The sequence below is a fragment of the Siniperca chuatsi genome, linkage group LG4 (genome assembly GCF_020085105.1).
Source record: "Siniperca chuatsi isolate FFG_IHB_CAS linkage group LG4, ASM2008510v1, whole genome shotgun sequence".
NCBI classification, from domain to species: Eukaryota; Metazoa; Chordata; class Actinopteri; order Centrarchiformes; family Sinipercidae; genus Siniperca; species Siniperca chuatsi.
Genome location: NC_058045.1, coordinates 14,613,985 through 14,635,313, shown reverse-complemented (window position 1 = coordinate 14,635,313; position 21,329 = coordinate 14,613,985). Strand labels below are relative to the sequence as shown.

General features: G+C 42.4%; 1 protein-coding gene across 2 annotated transcripts in view; it reads right to left on the bottom strand.

Annotated features, from left to right (window-relative positions):
- frmd4a (FERM domain containing 4A) overlaps positions 1-21,329 on the bottom strand; it is a 104,817-nt gene that overhangs the window by 73,031 nt on the left and 10,457 nt on the right. The window contains exon 1 of one of the 2 annotated variants that reach the window (XM_044194815.1): positions 12,796-13,642. The exons of the other annotated variant lie outside the window; for it this stretch is intronic. Within the exon in view, the coding sequence (XP_044050750.1) occupies positions 12,796-12,828 (33 nt within the window). The 5' untranslated portion in view covers positions 12,829-13,642. Of the gene's footprint in view, positions 1-12,795; positions 13,643-21,329 lie in introns of those variants that run through there. 2 annotated transcript variants of the gene reach the window in all.

Here is a 21,329-nt window from a genome sequence, read left to right as displayed (position 1 = left end):
TTGCATTTTCTATGCCTACCACTCTGCATGATTATTATTAGCATTACTATTATTAATATATCTTCATATAATGTAGGTCTGCTTCTTTCTTTCAGTATTTTTATCTTTTTGCTGACAGTCTTTTCCTGTTTATCATTCATGTCTTTTTTTGTGAACCTCGAGTGATGAAGGGCAGAAAGTGCAGATGAAAGGGATTCTGCTAAGTCATTCTCTGCAGCACTGTTAGTAATCTGAATTTTGCTGTGTCACTCCGCACCCCAAATCTGTCATTCCACATTACAGTGAATGTCTCTGTGTTACTTGTGTGTCTCTCAGGGTGCAGGCGTGTGTGTGTGTGTGTGTGTGTGTGTGTGTGTGTGTGTGTGTGTCTGTGTGTGCATGGAAGTGTGTGTGGGTGATTTCTAGAAAGGCCTGTGAAGGGAGAGGCAGGTGCACTTTACTATCTTAAGTCATTCTTGCTGCAGTGAAAGTCACCTTGGATTTCAGTCAGGCCCATTCATACTCAGACTAACCATAGCAAACCTTCTTTGAAATATCTGAGTAGAAAATGAATAGAACATCAGATATGCAGGATCAAAAGGCATTCATAAAACAAATACACCTTCCATCTTTTCTAACTTGGTCGAAGCCTTTGCTTCTTTCTTTCCTGTCCTACATACAGGCCTCTCACCACAGAGTGAGTGTGTGTCTGAGAGGCACTGAGCAGACAGAATGCGACAGAGGCATATTTTAGAGGCTGGTTGCATGAAGGCGCTGGATTGAGTCACGCTCCAGCATTTTCTGCCCCAGTAAACTTAGCCCACTTTACCTAGTGCCAAGGAGGCTTCCCAGCCTACACCATGCACAGAAATAGACACAGATAGACGCACAAGTACCCACCAACACTGTTAAGTGGATAAGAAAACATTGTTTCCCTAACACTGATTTAACAATTAACACTCTGGTAAGCAGGCATGGCTGTCTGCCTGCAAGTCTGCACAACTTTTATGAATTACTCTAGCGTGCAAACAGCGCACTCACATCAACTTAGGATCAAGACATACACGTGAGTCCCCATCCCCAAAGTCCACCCACGATTAGGAATCTGATTTGTAGCAGCGTGAGCGTTAAATGTTTGATGATACGTCTACATATTTAATCTTTACAGGCCAGATCATGAAGGGAAATGGGTTATACATGATCGTACTCCCAGGGGGAAATATTGGGATACTAGGAAAAAGGGGAAACACGGGTTAACACATTTTAATGTGTTTATGTGTGTGTGTGTGTGTTTGTGTGTGTGTCTGTGCTTTGTGGACAGAGAATTTTTAATGGATCACTTTCCTATATGTTGATTATTTACTATAGATATGAATGGTTGTTTGCACTCAGATTTAGGGGTGCATTATTTACAAAAAGTATGCTCCAAAGCTGCTATTCTATGTCCTACGTTAACTAGGATTTTTCAATTTTAATTAATCTGTTGATTATTTTTCCAATTAATTGATTAATCATTTAGCCTATAAAATTTTAGAAAATAGTTTCAAATATCCATTACAGTTTCCCACAGTCCAAGATGACATCATCAAATGCTTGCTTTGTTCAAACAACAATCCAAAACTCAGACATTCTATTTACAATTAAATAAAACAAGAAGAACAGCACATCCTCACATTTGAGAAGCTGTAACCAGTGAATGCATGTTTAAGCAAATGTCAAAAGTGTAGTAAAAATTGTTGATTAATTTACCCTTGATTGAATAATTGATTAATCAACTGATCATTTTGTCACTGAGGCTAACTACTGGAAACCCATAAACTAATGTAAGTTTTTCTGTATTTCTCACACTCCAGCCTAACAGTTTTCATTCCTCAGACCTTTGCGGAAGACTCATTTGTCTACATGCAGGATGCAGCTGTGCTTATAACCCTCGTAAACCTCTCAGCCCCTCGTAACTACACAACTCTACTTCTTTATAGACAATGAATCATTATGATCCCTCAGGCATGCAAACCAAAGTATGTGCACAAATAAATGCAAAGTACAAATGAGATGCACCTGTACACACCGTTCTACACACACACATACACACACACACATATACTTGCATTTCCTTGTTCTTCTAATGAGCCAACATGATCTACTCATTCGATAACCCACAACACTCATGCATGCGTTCTCCCAGGAGTGCGGTAACCCAAGCCAGACTGTGCCAGCTCCATCTCTTGCTGCAGGCATGGGACTAAGCTGCTTGTTACTGTACAGATGGGCCCCACACCTCTGACAGGTGCACACGCAAACCAATGCAGAACGCTGGCCAAATGACTCAGGCAGATTGTCTTTGTTAACATGCAGAGGAAGAGGAGGAGGAGGAGGAGAAGGAGGAGGAGAGCCCTTGGGGTTCATGTAAAGAGAGACGTAATTTGAGGAGATCATCTCCACCTCCTGACATTACTCCAGGCCATCCCTCTCATCATTGTGAATGTAAAATGTAGACTCACGGCTGTGCAGTTTGTGTCTGGATGGTTTACACTGATGGTCAGCTACTGCTCTGCATGTTTTCAACTCAAACATTTAAGCCACATGTCTAAAATTGATGGTATGAAAGAAAGCTCCAGAGAGGGAGTGGGCTGACAGAGGGGGGGCAGACTGACCCCGTGGGGATATAGCCTCCACTGGAGTCCCCTGCTAGACAGACCAGTCACCTGCCACCTCCTTTCTCATGCCTTTGTCCTTGCTACACCTCCTCACCGCCACAGCAGGCAGTCAGAAAAAAGATGTGCTGTGATAGGCAGAGCTTGATCAGTCCCAGGTTTCCCTTCAAGCCAAGGTCCTGTCCCTTGGTATTTACCACTTATTTACACTCAGCGCCCATTATCACCATGGGAACAGAGGAGCTGCTGAAGCTACGACAGTGAAGGGAAGCAGCAAAGAGCTGAAGATGGGGCGCATTAAAAATGAAGGACTGGGGGAAGAGGGGGGGAGGATTTATTGGGAAGGGAGCATGGGGGGGTGAATCCTATGTGATTGCCCCTCCAGTAGACAGCAGTGGTAATGGGATGGCCACTCGGTCACTGACAAAACTCATTATTAATCAAGTGCAGCCTTTAACATATGCTTCCCTCCTTCAATCTCTTTGTCCCCTGCTGTCCTCCCCTTTCTCGTTCTTGTCATTTTCTTTCTCTTGATTTGCTATCTTTGCTCTTTGTCTATCGCCCCCTCTTAGTCTCCTTCTTGGACAGCAGGAAGAGCAGGATGAGGTCATTAATTATACACATAACACTTCCCTGGTCACCTCTCTCTCTCTCACACACATACACGCTCCTCCTTCCACACCTGTTCCCCTCTACAAGCCCTTGTGTATCTGAGAAAGCTGTGATGACAGATGAGAGGAACTGTGGAGTTGTCCAATAATGCTCAGTGTTTATTGGGGCCAAACGACCAGCACTCACACACACAGAGCAAACCACTGCTCAACAGAGCTGAAGGTAAACGCTTATTGGCTCCATACATCAGACAGGACATGGCGAGGTTGCATCTGACAGCCGCAAATCTTAAGCAATGGAGTTTTTCTAGTTCTGACCTTCTCAATGCTCACTTCTGTGAAGAGATTCTTCTAACCTACACTTTACTGAAGGAGCTAAAGGAAGAAGTATGGACAACACTTCAAACAGGGCCAAGAGAGCCTGCTCTTCTTCAGCGAATGAAACTCAACTGGACTTTCAAGTGGTGAGGCTCATGATTTAGGGAGGCCTTGAGCTAGGCAACAGGAATCCCATCACACAGCACACTCTGGTGATCAGAGTATGAAATGCAGCTCACTGGTGACAAGCCCTGGAAAAGGGTAAGATGTGGATGAAATAACAGAAACAGCACATGAAAATTGACTTTATAGGAACTAAAACACAGCTACAAGACTTGAAAGAGGCCAAGAATTCAAAGGAAGCCAAATGACACCTGATTACATGTGCAGTGATACAGTAAAAGTCTCATAAAATGTCATCATATCACAAAATCAGACAATTAACATTGATAAACAGATACAGTGGGTGCAAGCTCACACACATACACAACAGGATAGTAGCAACACACTGGTTGCCACAGAATTCGATCAGAATTAGAAACAACAAACTTTTGCCTCACCAAAAACTATGTTATCATTTACAAAGGTGTTTTTTTTAGCACTATTATTTTGAAACTGCTTGTATTCAAGACCAGTATATATAATAATTACCAAACAACAACTGCACCCACTTCAGGACTTGTAGGACGACATTCCATGTGGGATTGATGGTGTACTGAATGAAAGGGGTCGGCCTCCTCTTAATTGTCACTTTATATTCACGTATTATTAGGTACTACTTTGGTTTTGTTCCTGCCCTGCAGAAGTGTAGAGATGTAGCTTAAAATATGTCCTGCATGTGGGAAAAAACAAGCCAAAGTGTCTAATGTTGAAAGCTGTTTCAATGTTTAAAGACATTATATATGTGAGAGTTGTTCATACATAGAAAAGAAAAATATTCACTTTTCCAGTCAAACATTTTCATCAGTTTTTACCAAATGCTGTTGTTTTAGCTTTTGTTGTGTGTTTTATGTGTATGTTTATGGATGCACATATACATATCTGCATTTCTATAATTGCAGACAAAGAAAACCAAAGCAGGAAGGATATGATCCAGTCATTTTCCAGCTGAAAAGAGACACCTACATTGACTATCTGGAATGTCAGACAACTTGCAAAGGTGCATGTACAAACACACTCCAAATAACAACAGCTGTTGACGAAAACCACATGCAAACACCTCTAGACATGTATTAATGGCCTTAACTGCAGTGGCAGATGCTCACATCTGTTCAGAATAAAACAAACACATGCACATGCACACACACAAACACACACAGGGGTTAGTTATAAATCTGACACACATCACATTTAATTGTTTTAACAAGCAGTAATGAGAGCATTGAGGGTCAGCGAGACACTTAGGATAAGTATTCCTTGGAGGATGGATGAGCATCAATCTGGCAACCTTGATTTCATATTTGGGTTTAATTCAGTGTAATGGCAGCTGTCTACACATGGGAGAAGGGTGGTAATAGGATTCCTGGCAACTACTGCACATTGTACGTAACTAGAGAAATGGATTGATGATGAGAGGGGACAAAAACTGACAAGAAGGGTCCAACAGAACACATAGTACTACCTACACTTTGGTGATGAAGCAAGAAAGAAGGTAAGCATGGAATTATCGAAAATCAAAGGTTCGATTCCCCACACCAGTTGAAATATACTTAGTGAAATGACCCCCAATATGTGCAGCAAACACACACACTCTTTGGAAGCAATCCCTTCGTGTAGGCCTGTTTTAGAAAGACATATTTATTAAAAGCATGCTCCTCTCTGCTGCATTTTGCCTCTGAGAAGCACCAATAAGATCTCTAAAGCCGGATGGGATTGGTAAACTGCCTGTGGAGTCATGAACTGCTGCCTCGGAAAATCAAGAGCTGAAAATCAAGAACAGCTCCAAAGAATCACTTCCCTCTCCACATCCAATTTGCCACTTTAAACTGATTTATTCCTCCTTCATCCTGGCACCATCACCATCTCTCATTCTATTACTCCCTTTCCCCTATCCATCCATCCTTCTATAACTTCCAGCATCTCTGAACCTGGTATCCCCAGCCTTGCTGCAGGGAGGCTGACAAGCCACCATCAATAAGGCTGTCTGGTGGCAGCATATGGGTCCATATGTCTACAGCTGTGCATGTACTGACCAGTGTGCGTGCATGTGTTTGTGGGTATGCACTTTTTGTGTGTGCATCTGTATGTGTGTGTGGGAAAGTGTTCAACGTCTTTGTCTCCTTGAGCAGTCGTGTATGTAAATCATGAATGAATGAAAGGGCGCTAGAGCATAAAAAGAGCAAATGTAAAATCTGTGCATGCTATTTGACTTTTTATACTGAAATGAGTAAACTGTGAAAAAGGGGAAGGAAGCTATTCTACTGAACAAGACAAATATGAAATATTTAGAACGAGATCTGTAAAATCTGTGACGTTATAGTCTGTCATGAAATGTCCCACTAGTATTGCTTTGTCTTGTACTAAGAACTGAACAAATATTCTACAAGGACAAGACCTAAATACCTTTTTGAAACAGGCATATTTTGTATTTTCTTTTGTGTTTGTTCTTCTTTTTTTCTCAAGGCAGAAGAATTTTTGGAATGGCCAATTCCTCCTGCAATGCAGTTTTTGTTGCTACAGTAATAACACCCTCTGTTGGCCTTGTGGAGGGTGTAGACCTCCGATACACATGGATTTGCAAGTTGCTTCTTTTCATCTGCCAGGAGGAATTCACCAGGATGCAGTAACACATGGAGGTCCAAGCAATCAACCCTATATGGGTGCTCTAGCCAACCAGTAGTAGTAATCAGTGCAGTTACAAAGATATGATCCTCTGTGGCTTCCTACCTGCAATTTTGCCCATTACGCTCAAAGGGGCACCCAGGCCAGAAGCAAGCAATGTCACGGCCAGGGACTGAACCTGAGTCCCTGCAGTGGTGGGGGAGTGATTTTCCTCTGCTCTACCCGGTGCTTCAGGCTGCATTTGTAATTGTAATAGAGCCAGTATCCCTCAATGCATGTGAATAGGTCAGAGCTGGAACAGTGCAGTTGCCCTTGGAGACCAACTGCGAGTATTAAATGTTGAGTTGTTTTATGGTGTGTTTTTCTGTTGATATGGATGTGAAATTAGGTTCCACAATACATGCTGTTCTTTTGCCTCTGTCTTCTCTTTCCTCTCTCTTTTCTACAGCAACACACACCTCTCTCTCCCCTCAGGACAACGTTGACACCAATCCAGTTCTTCATCAGCCAATCAAATGCGAGGAGTCCTGCTACTGACTGCTGCCAGCTTCTTCTCTGCTCATGTAAAGAGGTCACAGTTCAGAGCTCAGGGAATGATGTGTAGGAATGGAGGTAGGATGGCTTAAAAGAGGGGAGAAATGGTGGGTCTCTGGTGGGGTTGAGGTGGAAATGACAGAATAAAGAGTGAAGGAAATGCTTAAGTGCGTGTGACTGGAGGAGATAAGAGAATAATAGGTAATGGGGTGAGGGGTAGAAAGAAACTCTTATTTCCTGTGTGAGTGTATTTGTGTATGCGTAAAACTGTCTGTGCTATGTAGATCTACTGATAGGGTGATGTATGATACCTGTTCAATGTAGGGTCACCCTTTGTTGCAGGGGTGACACCACCAATTCTCTGTTCGTTCATCACAGGTGCCTGTGTGTGTGTGTCTGTGTCTGTGTCTGTGTGTGTGTGTGCGTGTGTGTGTGTGTGTGCGTGCGCTTGTGATTATATTCCAATATAGGAAAGTGTAATTGCCATTCTGATTCTCTGAAGGCTAAAAGCAGTATGTAGAAAAGTCTCTTGGGACTGTCCATTTTATGCAATTACACAGATAGAGTCAATAAACATCATAGGACTGCTAGAGGCTCTTTAATCTAAAGTGCATGGTTTTCAACACTGACACACAAACACAAATGCATTTAATTGAAGTATGGTGTTACAGTGAATTTCTTATTACAATACTTCTGTGTCTTGCTGTGTCTTCTACCTATCTTTGTGGACACTTGACTAATTTTCCCTCCCATCTTTCAATTGCCTTTCTTGGAAATGATTTTAAAAATGCCTGCAGACTGATGGCAGCCAATGAAGTGGAAAATCTGCACCCTGTGTTTCCATGACAACACTTAACATTAAGTGCATCACTGGTTTGCTTCTCTGGTTGCTCAATTGCGCTCTGATTGATCTCATCGTTCGGCCCTCTTCAGGGGGACAAGAGCACATTTGACATGCTTGACACAGCAGGGCATGCTCATATGCTCAGACACACACACACACACACAGACACGATCAGAGATGGCGTATGGCTGACATGCAGTGCCACATCTTCAAACGGGGAAAGTGGAGATGTGCAGCAGAGAGAAAAAGCTTCAAACAGGGAACTGTGGGAGGATCTACATGGCATCCCACTGATCTCATCTTACACAGTAAAGCAACAGTTCTGCCTCTCTTTATCTCTGTCTGGCTCTCTGTATGTTATCAATGCATAAATTTATGCCCCAACAGACATGTGATTCTTATGTCGGGATTAACATTTTTCTTGTACTGTCTGAAGACATCAGAAGCTAATAAATGTTATTAGCTATAACAAGCTCTATAATATTGTGGCCACTTCGCCACGTGAGCACAGGCATATCAAAAAGTCAATTTCAGTTTCCCCTCATTCAATTATCAAAACCAAATAATGAATCTATCTATATTATAGCTCAAATGCAAAGATACATTGCCTCTGAAAAAAATATGCTTTCTTCCAAAAGGGGGCAGTTACATATATTTAATACTTTAAATGAAATCACAGTATGTAGTGATTAAATTTGCAACAGACAATCTATTGTTGCACTGTCCCTAATAGAGACTACCCTTGATAGTGCACTTGGTAGGCTAAGATGACAGCTGGGAGATGGGGCTCTACATCCAATGAGTGTGTGTGTGTGTGTGTGTGTCTCAGCATATGTGTTTTTTTGCATATGCCCCATGTGGTTCCAGCCACCAGACATCCCCCCTTTGCTGCTTACTTTGGCCTTTAAATGCTGCCAGGCAACCTGCTGTGCATTGACTGTGTGTGTGTATGTGTGTGTCTTAGTGTCTGAGTGGGTTGCCAAAGGCAATACCACCTTGTGCTGCAAATCCAAACCCCACCAGCTCTGCCTCTCTCTCCTAATTATTTTCATCCAAGCAGCGTGGCGGTTGGCTTCAGGGATGTGGGTCTGGTCACTTCCCTTTTGGCTGCTTCGTCCTCTCCTCCGTGCCACCCTGACCTTAACCATCCTGACAGCCGCCTGCCCGCTAATAAACCAGGTGGATGGATGGATGAATGGATGGAGGGGGAAAGGTGGGAGCGAGGGGTTTGGGGGGTGGCAAAAGGAACATGTGGTACCCATGGCTTGTAGGGATTTTGGGGGGAGGGAGAATGATGAGTCAGGGTGAGGTCAAGTTGGATTGTTTGTGATGGTTTGCATGTATGGATTTGATGCAGTGGCGCTAAAGCAACAACACAGAAGAAGGGAAGGTGAGTAGTGTGTGTGTGTGTTTGTGAGAGAGAGAGAGAGAGAGAGAGAGAGAGAGAGAGAGAGAGAGAGAGAGAGAGAGAGAGAGAGAGAGAGAAATGGCCATTCTTTAATGGAATAAATATGTGTTTGTGGGTGAGTGTGCATGAACTGTATGTCCAAGCCCTTGGGCCACTTTGGTAATGGCTCCATCGGTCATGGGCAGCTGGACATAGACACATGCATGTGCACACACATGACCTGAAGAGGAAAGAGGCTAGAGACAAAACAGTGAGACTGTGCCAGCAGAGGACTCTGATTAGACTGAGAGAACATTGACAGGGTTAATCTCTTGATAACTACTCCCTATTGATCCACTAACACACAGGTGTTGACTGGAGAGCTGACACACACACACACACACAACCTAACTGATGTGTGTGTGCCATAAAACAGCACACATGTTCTCGAGAGGAAGATTCTTATGAAGCTAGATCTCCTTGTTCTACTGACCTATATGCATTACATGCAACTGGGGATACCAACAGGGAACTTGATCTTTCTCTTTCAGATTCTGAGTGTGAGTCTTTCTGTTCAGATATGCCTCTCATCTTGCTACAAAAAGACAAGAAGTGGATCGTGTGCACAGTTAAGCAGAGAAGAGATGTGGAAATTGTGTGCAATAATGTCTATGTGAATCAGTAATGTCCCGACCGAAATAACTGCAATACCAAACTATAGCATCACATTAAAAAGACATAAAGAGAGACTATAAAATAATGAGGAATAAGCGTGAGCAAAGTTTATGGACAGTGAAGATAACAAATTGGCTACTTCTTTCAGATTCCCTCAGGATTCCTTTGCTCTCTATATTCTGCATGCTCTGTGTGTTTGTGTTGACCTGCTTTTCCATTCTATGTAACTACACAGAGGCAACACAGACACACAGCTCACTGATGCTTATTTTATTCCATTTTCCTGCTTCAGTGCCCATTACTGTCATCCTAAATAAAGAAACAGAGAGGAAGAGTGATACAGAGTGCAGGGGAAAAAATAGAAAACGTGTTGGAGTGAGGTAGAGGAAAGGGAGCTTTGAGGAGATATGAGTACAACTCTTCTCAAGTCCACTAGATAGTCTACACAGCCATCTCAGCACAATTTTCCCATTTTAGTGAGCTGGGGATTAGGAGTAGTGCAGCTTTTACAGGCTATTGCTATTCCCTGTCTGTTATCTTGAGGTTGAGGTCGCCATTTGTGTATCCCTGAAGCAAGACCTAGAGGCATACTGCCCTACACGAAGAAAGACAAGAAGAAATTGATTGATTGTGAAAAGTACTGAATTTTGGTTTTAAATCACAGAAATCACATCCATAAAAGCTATTAATGCGGTCCTGCAACCATTTTTGTATCAAGGCAGAAGAAGTCATTTTTCTCAGATTTACTACAGATGCTGTTGTGCTCTTTGGCTGCAAGTATAGTAATATACTGTTTTCTACTGTGAAAACACTAACATTTTGTATATCCTTTCCTCATCTCTGCTGCTGTTTACAAGTAAACAGAAAGACAGGACGAAACACAATCACAAATGAAAGTCACTGTTTTCACTAGATTCCTTGTTTATCTTTGAGGGTGAGAAGTGCATTAAAACGAGATTATGCAGTGTAAACTTTGAGAGACTCCTGCACTGGCTCATTATGCTGTGATTCATTCACATAAATCTACTAAAGTGACTTTGATGCCAAAGCTGAGATAGACACATCGACTGTGGGGCATGTGAAGCTCAATGTGGCTGATGAAGATAAATGCAAAAGTCATTTAGCCATTGAAAGTGATTCCCACAGCTCTTGGGCAAATCTGGCCAGGGTGGCAGACAGCACAGATATAGCAGGCTTGATTCCACAGCATATCTTTGAAGCCAAGTCTTCCTCCAAACAGCCCGCTAATGCTCCTCTTTGGATTAGATCATGGGCCGATCTGCAAATACCAATTACAGCGCTCATGTTAACTGCCAAAGACACAGCGAGGGGCAAAGAGACAGACAGACAGGCAGGTGGGCAGACAAACAGGACAGTGAAGCGCGAAAGAGACACTGTTGACTTAAATGCAAAAAGGAGTGTGTGCCGCATCGTGCACAAGGGAAAATAAAAAGGGGCCAAAACTACAATGAAATGAAGAGAAGAAGAAGAGCGGGTTGTAAAGGTGAGGGAGGAGAGGTGAGCAGACGGGTGTACTCGTGTGTGACAACACCATCAGGTCATCCCAGTGGCTTAACCCTTTCAGCATCCTCAAGTTGAGGCTTGTGTGGGAGTCACAATATGGGTTTGTGCTAATCCTATATGTTGGAATATGATCAAATAGACCATAAAAATGTATGCAAATTTTCACATGTATAGTTGGTGGAGGTTGCATCGAGAATGTATTTTTGGTTATATAGGTCTGTACCAGTGGTGACAAAATAAGGAGGGGGAAGGGAGGGTGGAATATATAAAAGAGAGCCAGGTTGCTAAATCATCCTTGTCTTCTTGGGGAGAAGCAGGCTGAAGGGAAAGAGTGAAAAAGAGTAGAGACTAAAGAATACCAAAATAATATTATTTTATGGTGCAAAGCTAATGTCAAATTTATATATTTCACAGTTTATCCTATGTTAGGGTAATGTCTGGATATGGTTGTAACTGTAAGAAACAGTAACAAAATCACTCTCCTCTCCTTCCAAAAATGCAATGACGCCTTCATAAATATTAATAACACCATCACAGCTTCTATATTACAGTGGTTACCTTTTCCAGCTAACTCTCCCTCTCTTACACATTACACACACTAACTCTCACTATGATATATCTCAAATATAAAATCCCAGCCAGAACAAACAGGTTTTTATCTCAAATCTCAACTGGGAGGGAGACACTCCTCAGGGTCCATTACTGTCCACACAATTGTGCTGGATGTCACATGCAGGCACATGGATACAGACAAATAGCCTAGTGTGTTCTGACAGTGACACACATTCACACACACATAATTTTCTTCTTTCATTAGCCTTTTCTGTATGGCAGAGACACAGACATTTACTGTCAGACAGATGCTCTGAGCACAGTGTACTTTGAGAGATCAACCTAAAAGCTCCCATGTTAGACAGAGACATGAATATCTAACACAGAAGGTCATGTATAACAAGAACAATAGTGAATTGCCACTTTCAGATATTTACCCAATTCACTGTACAAACTGAAGCCAGTTCCTCCCTTGCACATCTTTCTCCACTCCTTCTTTCTCTATCCTAAATCAAAAGGCCAGTGGTTGTACTAAAGGGAGATAGGCACCACTCTGAAACACTGAGTCATTATTTCAAAACAACCCCTTGTTAATCTGTGCACGGACACAAACACACACAAATGCACATGCACATGTACACATTGCATGCAAACTGAAACTGTATTTTCTGCAATACTTAAATATTTTTATATACTATCTGAGACTTCCTGTGTCTCACACTCTCACTCTCCCAGCATTCTGCCTATTGCCCCTAGCAACGCCGGTAGCTCGGAAACTTGTCAGCTCGAGTTCTAGCATCACCACGGCGACAGAGGCACAGACTGATTCATTTCAACAGTCCAGCAGCTTGCAAGACATGCTATCTCCATTCTGGTGATGGGTTCCTGTGGTGGAAACTGCAATTGGGATATTCTGTAATCCCCATGGTAACCTACCCGTGTCCTCATTGGAGACAGCAGTCCCTCCATGGCTGATTCGGTTGGTTCCGGTGGGCTCGGGTCCCCTCAGCTGTGTCAGTGTATTATCCCAGTCAGCAAATAGATCCTGTTAGAAACGCTGTCTCATCCTCAGAGCGAACATCTCCTCTACAACGCAGCTCCCTACCCACCCAGAGAGCCCAGCGCACTGACAGGCACACAGAGAGAGCAGCGGGGAGCAGGAGGAGAGAGGGCAGTGCCAAACTCCCAGCGATTCTCCTCCTTCCTCCGACCTGTCAGTTGGTGTGTGATCTTCCCCTACAAAGCACTGTGGTATTAATGTGCAATGTCCATGGAAGGTCTCTCTCTCTCTCTCTCTCTCTCTCTCTCTCTCTCTCTCTCTCTCTCTCTCTCTCTCTCCTTGGCTTCTCGTTCTCCCTCTCTCTCTGCCTGTCCCCTTCTCTCTCCCTCTCCCTCACTGCCTCCAGCTACATTTGTTCCCTTCAATGTGGCAAATGATTGCAGGTCTTTTTTTTTCATGGTACAGCTCTCCTGCTAGTGCTCTCCTTCTCACACTCTCTCTCTTCCTCTCCTCCTCGCTCTCCCTCTGTCCCTTCTCACCCTCTCAGCTTCCCATAATGCTTTTCTTTTTCGATCCTCCTGCTCACTGACAACTCCTTGTTCCCGCCCAAGCCCCAAGCCGGGGGGGGTCAAACAAAATGTACATGTATAGTGTGTGTGTGTGTTTGTGTGCGTGTGTGTGAAAAAGGAGAAAGAAAGCAAAAGAGACACAGCGAAAGAGAAGAGAGGGTACCCTCGGGTCCACTATTGTGCCTCCAGACAATAGTGGCTCTTAATCGCCTAGCAACCTGATCACCCTCTATTCTCTTAATAGACAAGGCATGAGTCACCCTCTCAAACACACATGCTCACACAAACCTTGTCCCTCCTTTCCACACATGCCCACGCTCACACGGCTACAGCTGCACCATAACCTACTGTACATATTCATAACATGTAACAGGTCATCTGGCATATTGTAGGCTGTTATAATAGTGGTTTGATGCAACGTTCTTCTTGTTCACTGAACGTTTTTGGCTTGTTAAATGTAACAGAGCTGCCATTAAAGCCAAACTGCAAAATTAAGGGTGATGGCTGAGTGCCACTGCATATGCATCTGTGTGTGTGTGTGTTTATGTTAAGTGTGTGTTAATGTTCTTCCTTTTAGATGGACGAAAACACGGCCAAATCATCACCTCTGCTCCGAGCTGCATCGTGCCGTTGCCATGGCAACAATGTCCGTTACGATAGGAGCACAGAAAAGCAGTGAGACCATTAAAAACTGAAATAAATAGATAAAATCAGTGCATTCCTGTGTCCTTTGCCTTTCTCAGTCGCAGCGGTTGGATCTAACTGTGTGGTGAGAACACACCAGTGGTTGAGGTGACTGCCTTCTGACAGCAACAAGCCTCACTCTTGGACTGCATGACACCAAGTTGAAGTGCTCACTCTCTCTCTTCCTTTCACTCTCAATTATTTTTAGCCTGGCTTCTCTGTATTGACCCAGATAGGACAAAAAAAGCATTAAATTAACCAAATTAGCCACAACGGACATTACCGTTGAGGATCCCTCATTAGCTTTTATGCAGAGTATAACACATCCTTACCATGCCATGTACCAAAGAACTAACAGTTTTGACCTTCACATTTGAAGTCACAGATTAACCAATGTACATATCATGATTATTAAAAAAAACCCCAGAAAGCTTTGCATAATCAATTGCTAAACAAGTGGATGACCCACTCACTGGTCATTGGGCCACATCCAGTCGTGGAAAAAACATCAGTTTGTCTTTTCTATAAGAAACAAATAGGTCTGATGATGATTTGGTGTTGAAGTGTGTGTTAACATACATTTGAATCCCTATAGCTGGTGGTCAGTGGCCTGCTGATTGATTGGTGCTGACAAGCTGAAAACGTATGGCAACTGCTACACCGTCACATAACCATTGCAGCAATGAAAAAGCAGATAGACTGGAACCTTCTGTCACATAACAGCATTGATCGCAGACTGGCCTGGACGACATAGACATCTCAGCACAACAATGTGTGGCCGAGATCAATAACATTGAACCTGCAGGTGGCACGGCCACTTTGCTTTGCTTTGAATTAAACTGCGTGATCACAAACATGAATGTATGCTATGAACAAAAAACATTGTTCAGGGGCCTAGAAGGTGAACAACATTCAAAATCAATGAACTAATTAACATCTAATTAAAATTAAGCTCCATGAACAGGGTTCATAGTCATGTATTTCATTTATGAAGCATATTTAAACAGGAGATTTCCCACAGGAGAACATTCCTTGGTCCACTTCACATCAGACAATTTACCACTTCACACTGAACCATATGACGCCATCAGACCATATGATTGTATCACAGCACACATTCCCACACTCACACACAAGGACACAAAACAGACACAGATGAATAAACACACACAGGCACACACTATATCAATCCCCTAATTCTCCCCCACACACATTGATGATGTAAAAACTTGATAAGTGCTGCAGAGGTCTCTATAGGGAGGCAGTGGGAAGAGCTCAGATCTCATTATTCAGCTGACCTCTGACCTCAGAGCAGTGGTAGACCCAAGGCAGTCTCCTAAATGTAGCCTTATAATTAAACTTAGAGCACCATTACTGCCCCCATAATGCCTTCTCTCATTTTTCACCCAAACAATGCTTCATTTGATCCATTTTGTATTTTGGTTACTCTCTCTTTTCCTAATGTTGGCTGAATTTACAGTATATTGCTACTTTAGCTTGGCTCTTATTGTGTTTATGTTTTTAGGCAGAACTGTGTTTTTGCCAGGGTAGAAATATTGTTTTAGGATGAAGTGAGGTTGAAAATGTGCTTTTCATGTGCATGTGTCTGGCAAGCCACAGTGACATACAGCCCCATATATCACCATTACGCATTACTACTGACGGTGAATGTTAACCTGTCAGCGAATCCCACACGCACACACACACACACACACACCTCCCCCCTCCCCCCAATCCTTCCCAGTCACTATTAAAACTGCACATAGCCATACATAAAGGAGAGAATGGGTGGAAGGGATATAGGGGGTGATACCTATTACAATCACAGGACAATACTGCAGAGTGCAGTGCACACTGCAATATACTGCACATTGCCCTTAAACCCATCCCCACCCCCTTTGTCTCCCCATCCCCCTTCTCCCACTCCCCTCTCCTCCTTCGCACTCCTGTCCCTGTCACCCTAGCTGGACCCCAAAATGAATCCTGTGAGTGTTTCCTTCACGCAGATCTGAACTGACACACCTTGGTCAGAGTGTGTTGATTTATCGCTCCAATGCCTTTTGGTTCTTGTAGGCTTTATCTTTTTGATATAGATATTCTGCAGTATTTAATTCTTGTAACAATACTTTCTGGTTCACGTGGCCAAACGCAGATCTTACAGTGCAAACAACAGCATTTGCACTGAGTAAATATGCAACAGCCACATCACGGACAAATGTGAAAATGGTATATAATTTTCTCTGGCTGTTTGTGTTTCTACTGAGAGCTGCAATTACACTATAAAAAGCAGACGTCCAATGGGCTAAGGTAATTAGCCGCAGCTTAACAGACTTCACAAGGAAACAAAGGAATTAATTGCAATGATTAGCAATTAAACTACATCACAGTAAGAAAAAGAGCATTTGAGGATCTCTTCTTTCTTTTATAGCCGCTCTAACTCCATGCTTCAACCCGATGTCTTTTTGTCTTTTAATCTGTTGTCCCATCTGCCATTGTGGCCGTTCCAAGTCTGCTGTTTATTTAGCCAGACACCATTTGTTTAGTTTGTTTATTTATTTTGGTTTTTGATATTCAATAGTGGAATTTCATCCAGGGAATATCTACTTGTGTGTGTGTGTGTATCTTTAACAATACAAGACTGTATCAAAACGTACTTGGTCCAGCAACCCAGGTGAACAAATTGATCAGATGCAGGTTGGCAGCCCCATGGCAGAGCATAACAGAGAGAAAGAGACAGCAGGAGCAGAAGAAAAAGAAAAAGAGAAAAGTCATATTCATTGTAATTTACTGTGTGTGCCTAGGTGTTTGGTTGGGAACAGAGGGACCCATAAGTCAATGTGTGACCCTGTCACAGCATTACAGCTAAATCAATGCCACTAGAGAAGGAACTGCTGCTGACTCTCGTACACTGCACTGGGACTTCTCTACACAGACCAATAGCATCGACTCAGGAGGGAGTTGGAGAGACAAGATGTGTGCCTGTTAACAATCACTGTCAATACTGTGGGTGGTCTGATGGAAAATTAGATAGACTGGAACCTGCTGTTACAGGTTTTACATGTTTGGGCGCAAATTTCAGTCGCCAGCAAAGGAAAAACAATTCATGTTTTGTTTTATTTTGCAGAAGTTTTTTTAGTTAGTATCAACCCAGAGTCTTCTACTGCCATGTTTTATTTCAGCATCCAGATTAAGCCATTTACAAAGGCAAAAGAGCAATCCGCTAAATTAATATTGACAGATCTCTGTGGTATGTATCTGTGGGATTAAAGCAGTAAGCCAAGAAGAGTGTTAATTATTGTCTAAATCAATTAACCACATTATCGTCATTAAATATTTAAAATCCTGCTTCCTGGTGGAGACTTGAGGTAAGATGCTGTACAGTAGATGGGTTAATCCAGGAATTACTCCAGCAGTGATAGGCGGTGATATCTTAAAAACTCACACACATACTGTAGGCCTACATCTGAAGACTGAGAGAGGTTTGTCCCTGCTCCAGGAGATTTCAACAAGATTTTAGTGCAATTGGTTACTGCTGTTTGGTGTCGGACTCATGGCCAAGGCTGAGACTTACTGTGATATATTGGAGTGTGAAACTACTTTAGCCCATTCCCAGAGCCAAGGGTCCTGGCCATGTTTGAGAGAGCTGGGCTGATTGTTGCCAGAGGGAATTTGTCTGACATCCAATCTAAAGTTCATTAAACAGCAATCCCAGAAAACATGCTGCACATGCACATTGATACACACACACACACACACACACACACACACACACACACACACACACAAATGTCCTCCACCAATATGCACAAAGATATACATTTGCTTTGTGTGGCTACCCTCATTGGCCTACAGTCCTGGAGGTAGTTAAAGGGCGAGAGGGAAAGCCCCTCTTCTCTCACACCTCACCACAGCTCAGAGGGAGGAACATCTTATCTCGCCACTGCAGAGAGACAGAGAATTAGAGAAGGAGAAAGATGGATGGTAGAGGGTAATGTGAGCAGGGTTTTGCAGGAGAAGGACATAAGGGATTGGGAGACAGAGAGTAGGTAAGAGAGAATAGCAGTGACATAGAGAGAGTAAGAGAGAGAGGGAGAATATTTAATCAATCTAATTTCCATAACTTTCATCCACCAAAGAAGCAGCCTTTGTGGTCCTACTGATTAGAAATGTGTTTAAGCCAGATTCAACAAAAACACAAGCATCAGACTGACTACATTCACATTTCTTCCACAAGAACACATCTCATGGCAGCTACGAAGCTTCTGCTAGATGTGACTCCCTCTACAACGCGGCACTAATATGAAAACACTTTCTACCCACCACATATGTGTGTACTGACATATTGATATCAGTGCTATAAAATATATCCCCCTATCTAAATGCACATTCGCGTTAGAAGGAAAAAGTGAATTGGTTTTATTCATCGTGACCCACGGTATAAGCATGCCTGATGCTATGAAGTCACTCCAGAATGGTCTCCTAGCAACTGTTGTCACGGGAAACCAGCATTCTCTGCAGACAGCACACCAAGCCTTGCAGAGAGAGAGAGACACATAGAGAGTGACAGCATGGTTGAGAGTTGACTGTGGTCAAATTGCTGTTTGCTGTGTCTTCATGATGGTAACAGCACCACAACATTTGCATCCCTAATCCAGATGAATCATCTACCATCATGTGTCATTACTCGTATAATGGTTCATGAAAAGCCTATTCCTATTCACAGAGCCAGGCATTTGCATGTTTAGCATGCTAATTTAGATTTTTTTTCAGGCACAGACACCCACAGAAATCTGACCTATTTCTATATTTCTGGCACATGGTGTATACTCACACACATGCCCAAAGCATGGCCAGATACTCACTATTGCATGGACTAGTCCTGACTTGTCGCCCACCCACACTCACACACTGCCCTCTACTGCTACACCTCAAACAAAACATACAGGTTTTTCCTCTATTCAAATAAAATATGACCTTCTTAAGGCAAAGTGTATGAGGATTTGACATTACAAATGCATATTAATTTTTCTATAGCAGAAGCACTAAGAGACAAACTATTCTGACACCTTTAATGAAAATGTACAGTATCTGTCTACACCTAATACAGATCTTCTGCTCTTTTGGAATGGATTGAAGGCTACTGCTTTGTAGGTATGAATCTGGAGGGCATAGTCACACATCAGAGGGGGCGATGAGGAGGAGATGAAATCATATAGGCCATAAAGGATTCGTGAACAGAAACAAATATGAGTGTGTCCTTTGGTCTTCTTCAGACTTCTGATTCATAATGCTTAAAGGTTTCAGCTCTGTACTGGCCTGATAAACAGATGATGAAAGCAGTAAAATGCTCTCTCCTACCTCATTAGCTGCTGCTTAGATGACCTTATTTGCAAGGAACTTAACTCCTGATGGCTCAAGTGAAGCTGCTCAGTGGTCAGCACTAGAAGACTGTGGGTGCACGTGCATGTTCAGTTCTTCATCTATGAATAAAGGATAGTTTATAGAAAGCAAGAAAAGAAAACCCAATGAAACGTAAAGGTGGAAAAAACACGAATGCTGTGATCCATATAATTTGGTAAGCTTTGGCATCTACAGTGATGTAGATGATATACTTTACACAGAATAACTATTAGAATCTAATGTGTCTGCTGGGTAATGTATTATGCATTACAGAGGGGATTAGTGTGGCTAAGGTCTTGTAATGCTTAAAATCAGCAGCTCTGATATCAGTCATGTCAGCCTGACAGCCTATTAGCAACACCCGACTGCATTAACTGGGACAAAAAACAGAGTTCATTTAATAGTAACAACCGTGAACTGTGTTTGTGTGTGCGTGTGGTAAAAATGTGAACAGACTCATGGGGAGATGCCATTTACAGTAACGTGCTGTGGAGAAGCATCCACTGATGACCTTCCTGCGCCCTGACCTGCTCATACCTGCAGGGGTCGCACGTTTAACGAAGCAACTGTGCTCAGACCACCTGTTGAAATGCCATTCAAAGGACAAGACAGAACACACGGGCACATTACACTCCCTGCAACCTCCAGGGATCCAATAAGCCTTGCAAAATTCATGGAGCATCATTAAAAGTACAAATAAGCATGATTTACTCTTTCCTTATGGAAAGTATGAAACTTTATTTGGATCTGATTCAGTAGTCTTCAGCTCCCTCTAGAGGTGGACAAGAGAAGCTACAATAAACTCTTTACTGCATGTGCCCCTCCTCCTCTTTCTCCTGCTGTGTCCTACTCTTTCATCATCTCCCTTCTGTCATTGCTCCATGGTGAATCATCTGTAAAAGGTGCGTGGTGGTAATATCCCCCCTTACTTTTCTAAATCCTGTAACAGCTCTACTATTATGTCTATATGGTCGATATGGTAGTGGAACCACTACCATATTTAAAACCACCAAAAAACACCATTCCTCCTTATATACAGCCACCCAGCACAACATTGGACATTTTTCACTATTTTCTGACATTTTATAGACCAAATGATTAATCTATTAATCCAGAAAATAATCGGCTAGTTGCAGCCCTAGATTATTGATGCACCTTTAGGTGTTTTTTATTTGTATATTTCCACTGTGTTTATGACTGGAATGATAAATAAACTTGAACTTAAAAAAGTATTAATTTTGTGTTAAAAAATGTGTCCGCCATACTTCAAATGGCTGCATCAATAGTTATGAAGCAGATCATTTCTTCCTTTAAGCTACAGATTTTGAGAAAAAGACAACTTTATTGCTGTAAGTATATTTTAAGTACCTTTGGGGTAATCATATATTAATTAGTTTATCAACTTTTGTACTGAGCATTAAAGGGAGTATTAAAGATTTTTTCAAAATGCTTTGCAGTAAGGCATCTGTTGCTAGGATGACCAAGGTCACACTTTTGTCTACGGAAGTGAGAAACCCTACAGAAGAGATGCTGCAAAGTCATTCTCTGAGCTGGACTAAATTCAGTGGTGATTCAGCCATCTGCCTGTTAGTGGCTACTATAATCTTTACAGATAATATAAAAAATAATGTCAAAAATGAACTAGTATAAAAATGTAACTGTGAAAGTCATTGTGACACCATTCATTGTGCAGAAACAAATGAGACAATAGTACTCTTAAGTGGTACTGGTAGTGCAAGTGTTTCTCAATATTTATTTATTAAAAACTATGGGGCTTCCTGTTGCAAACAGGATATTGGTGCTTGCCCTAACCCCTT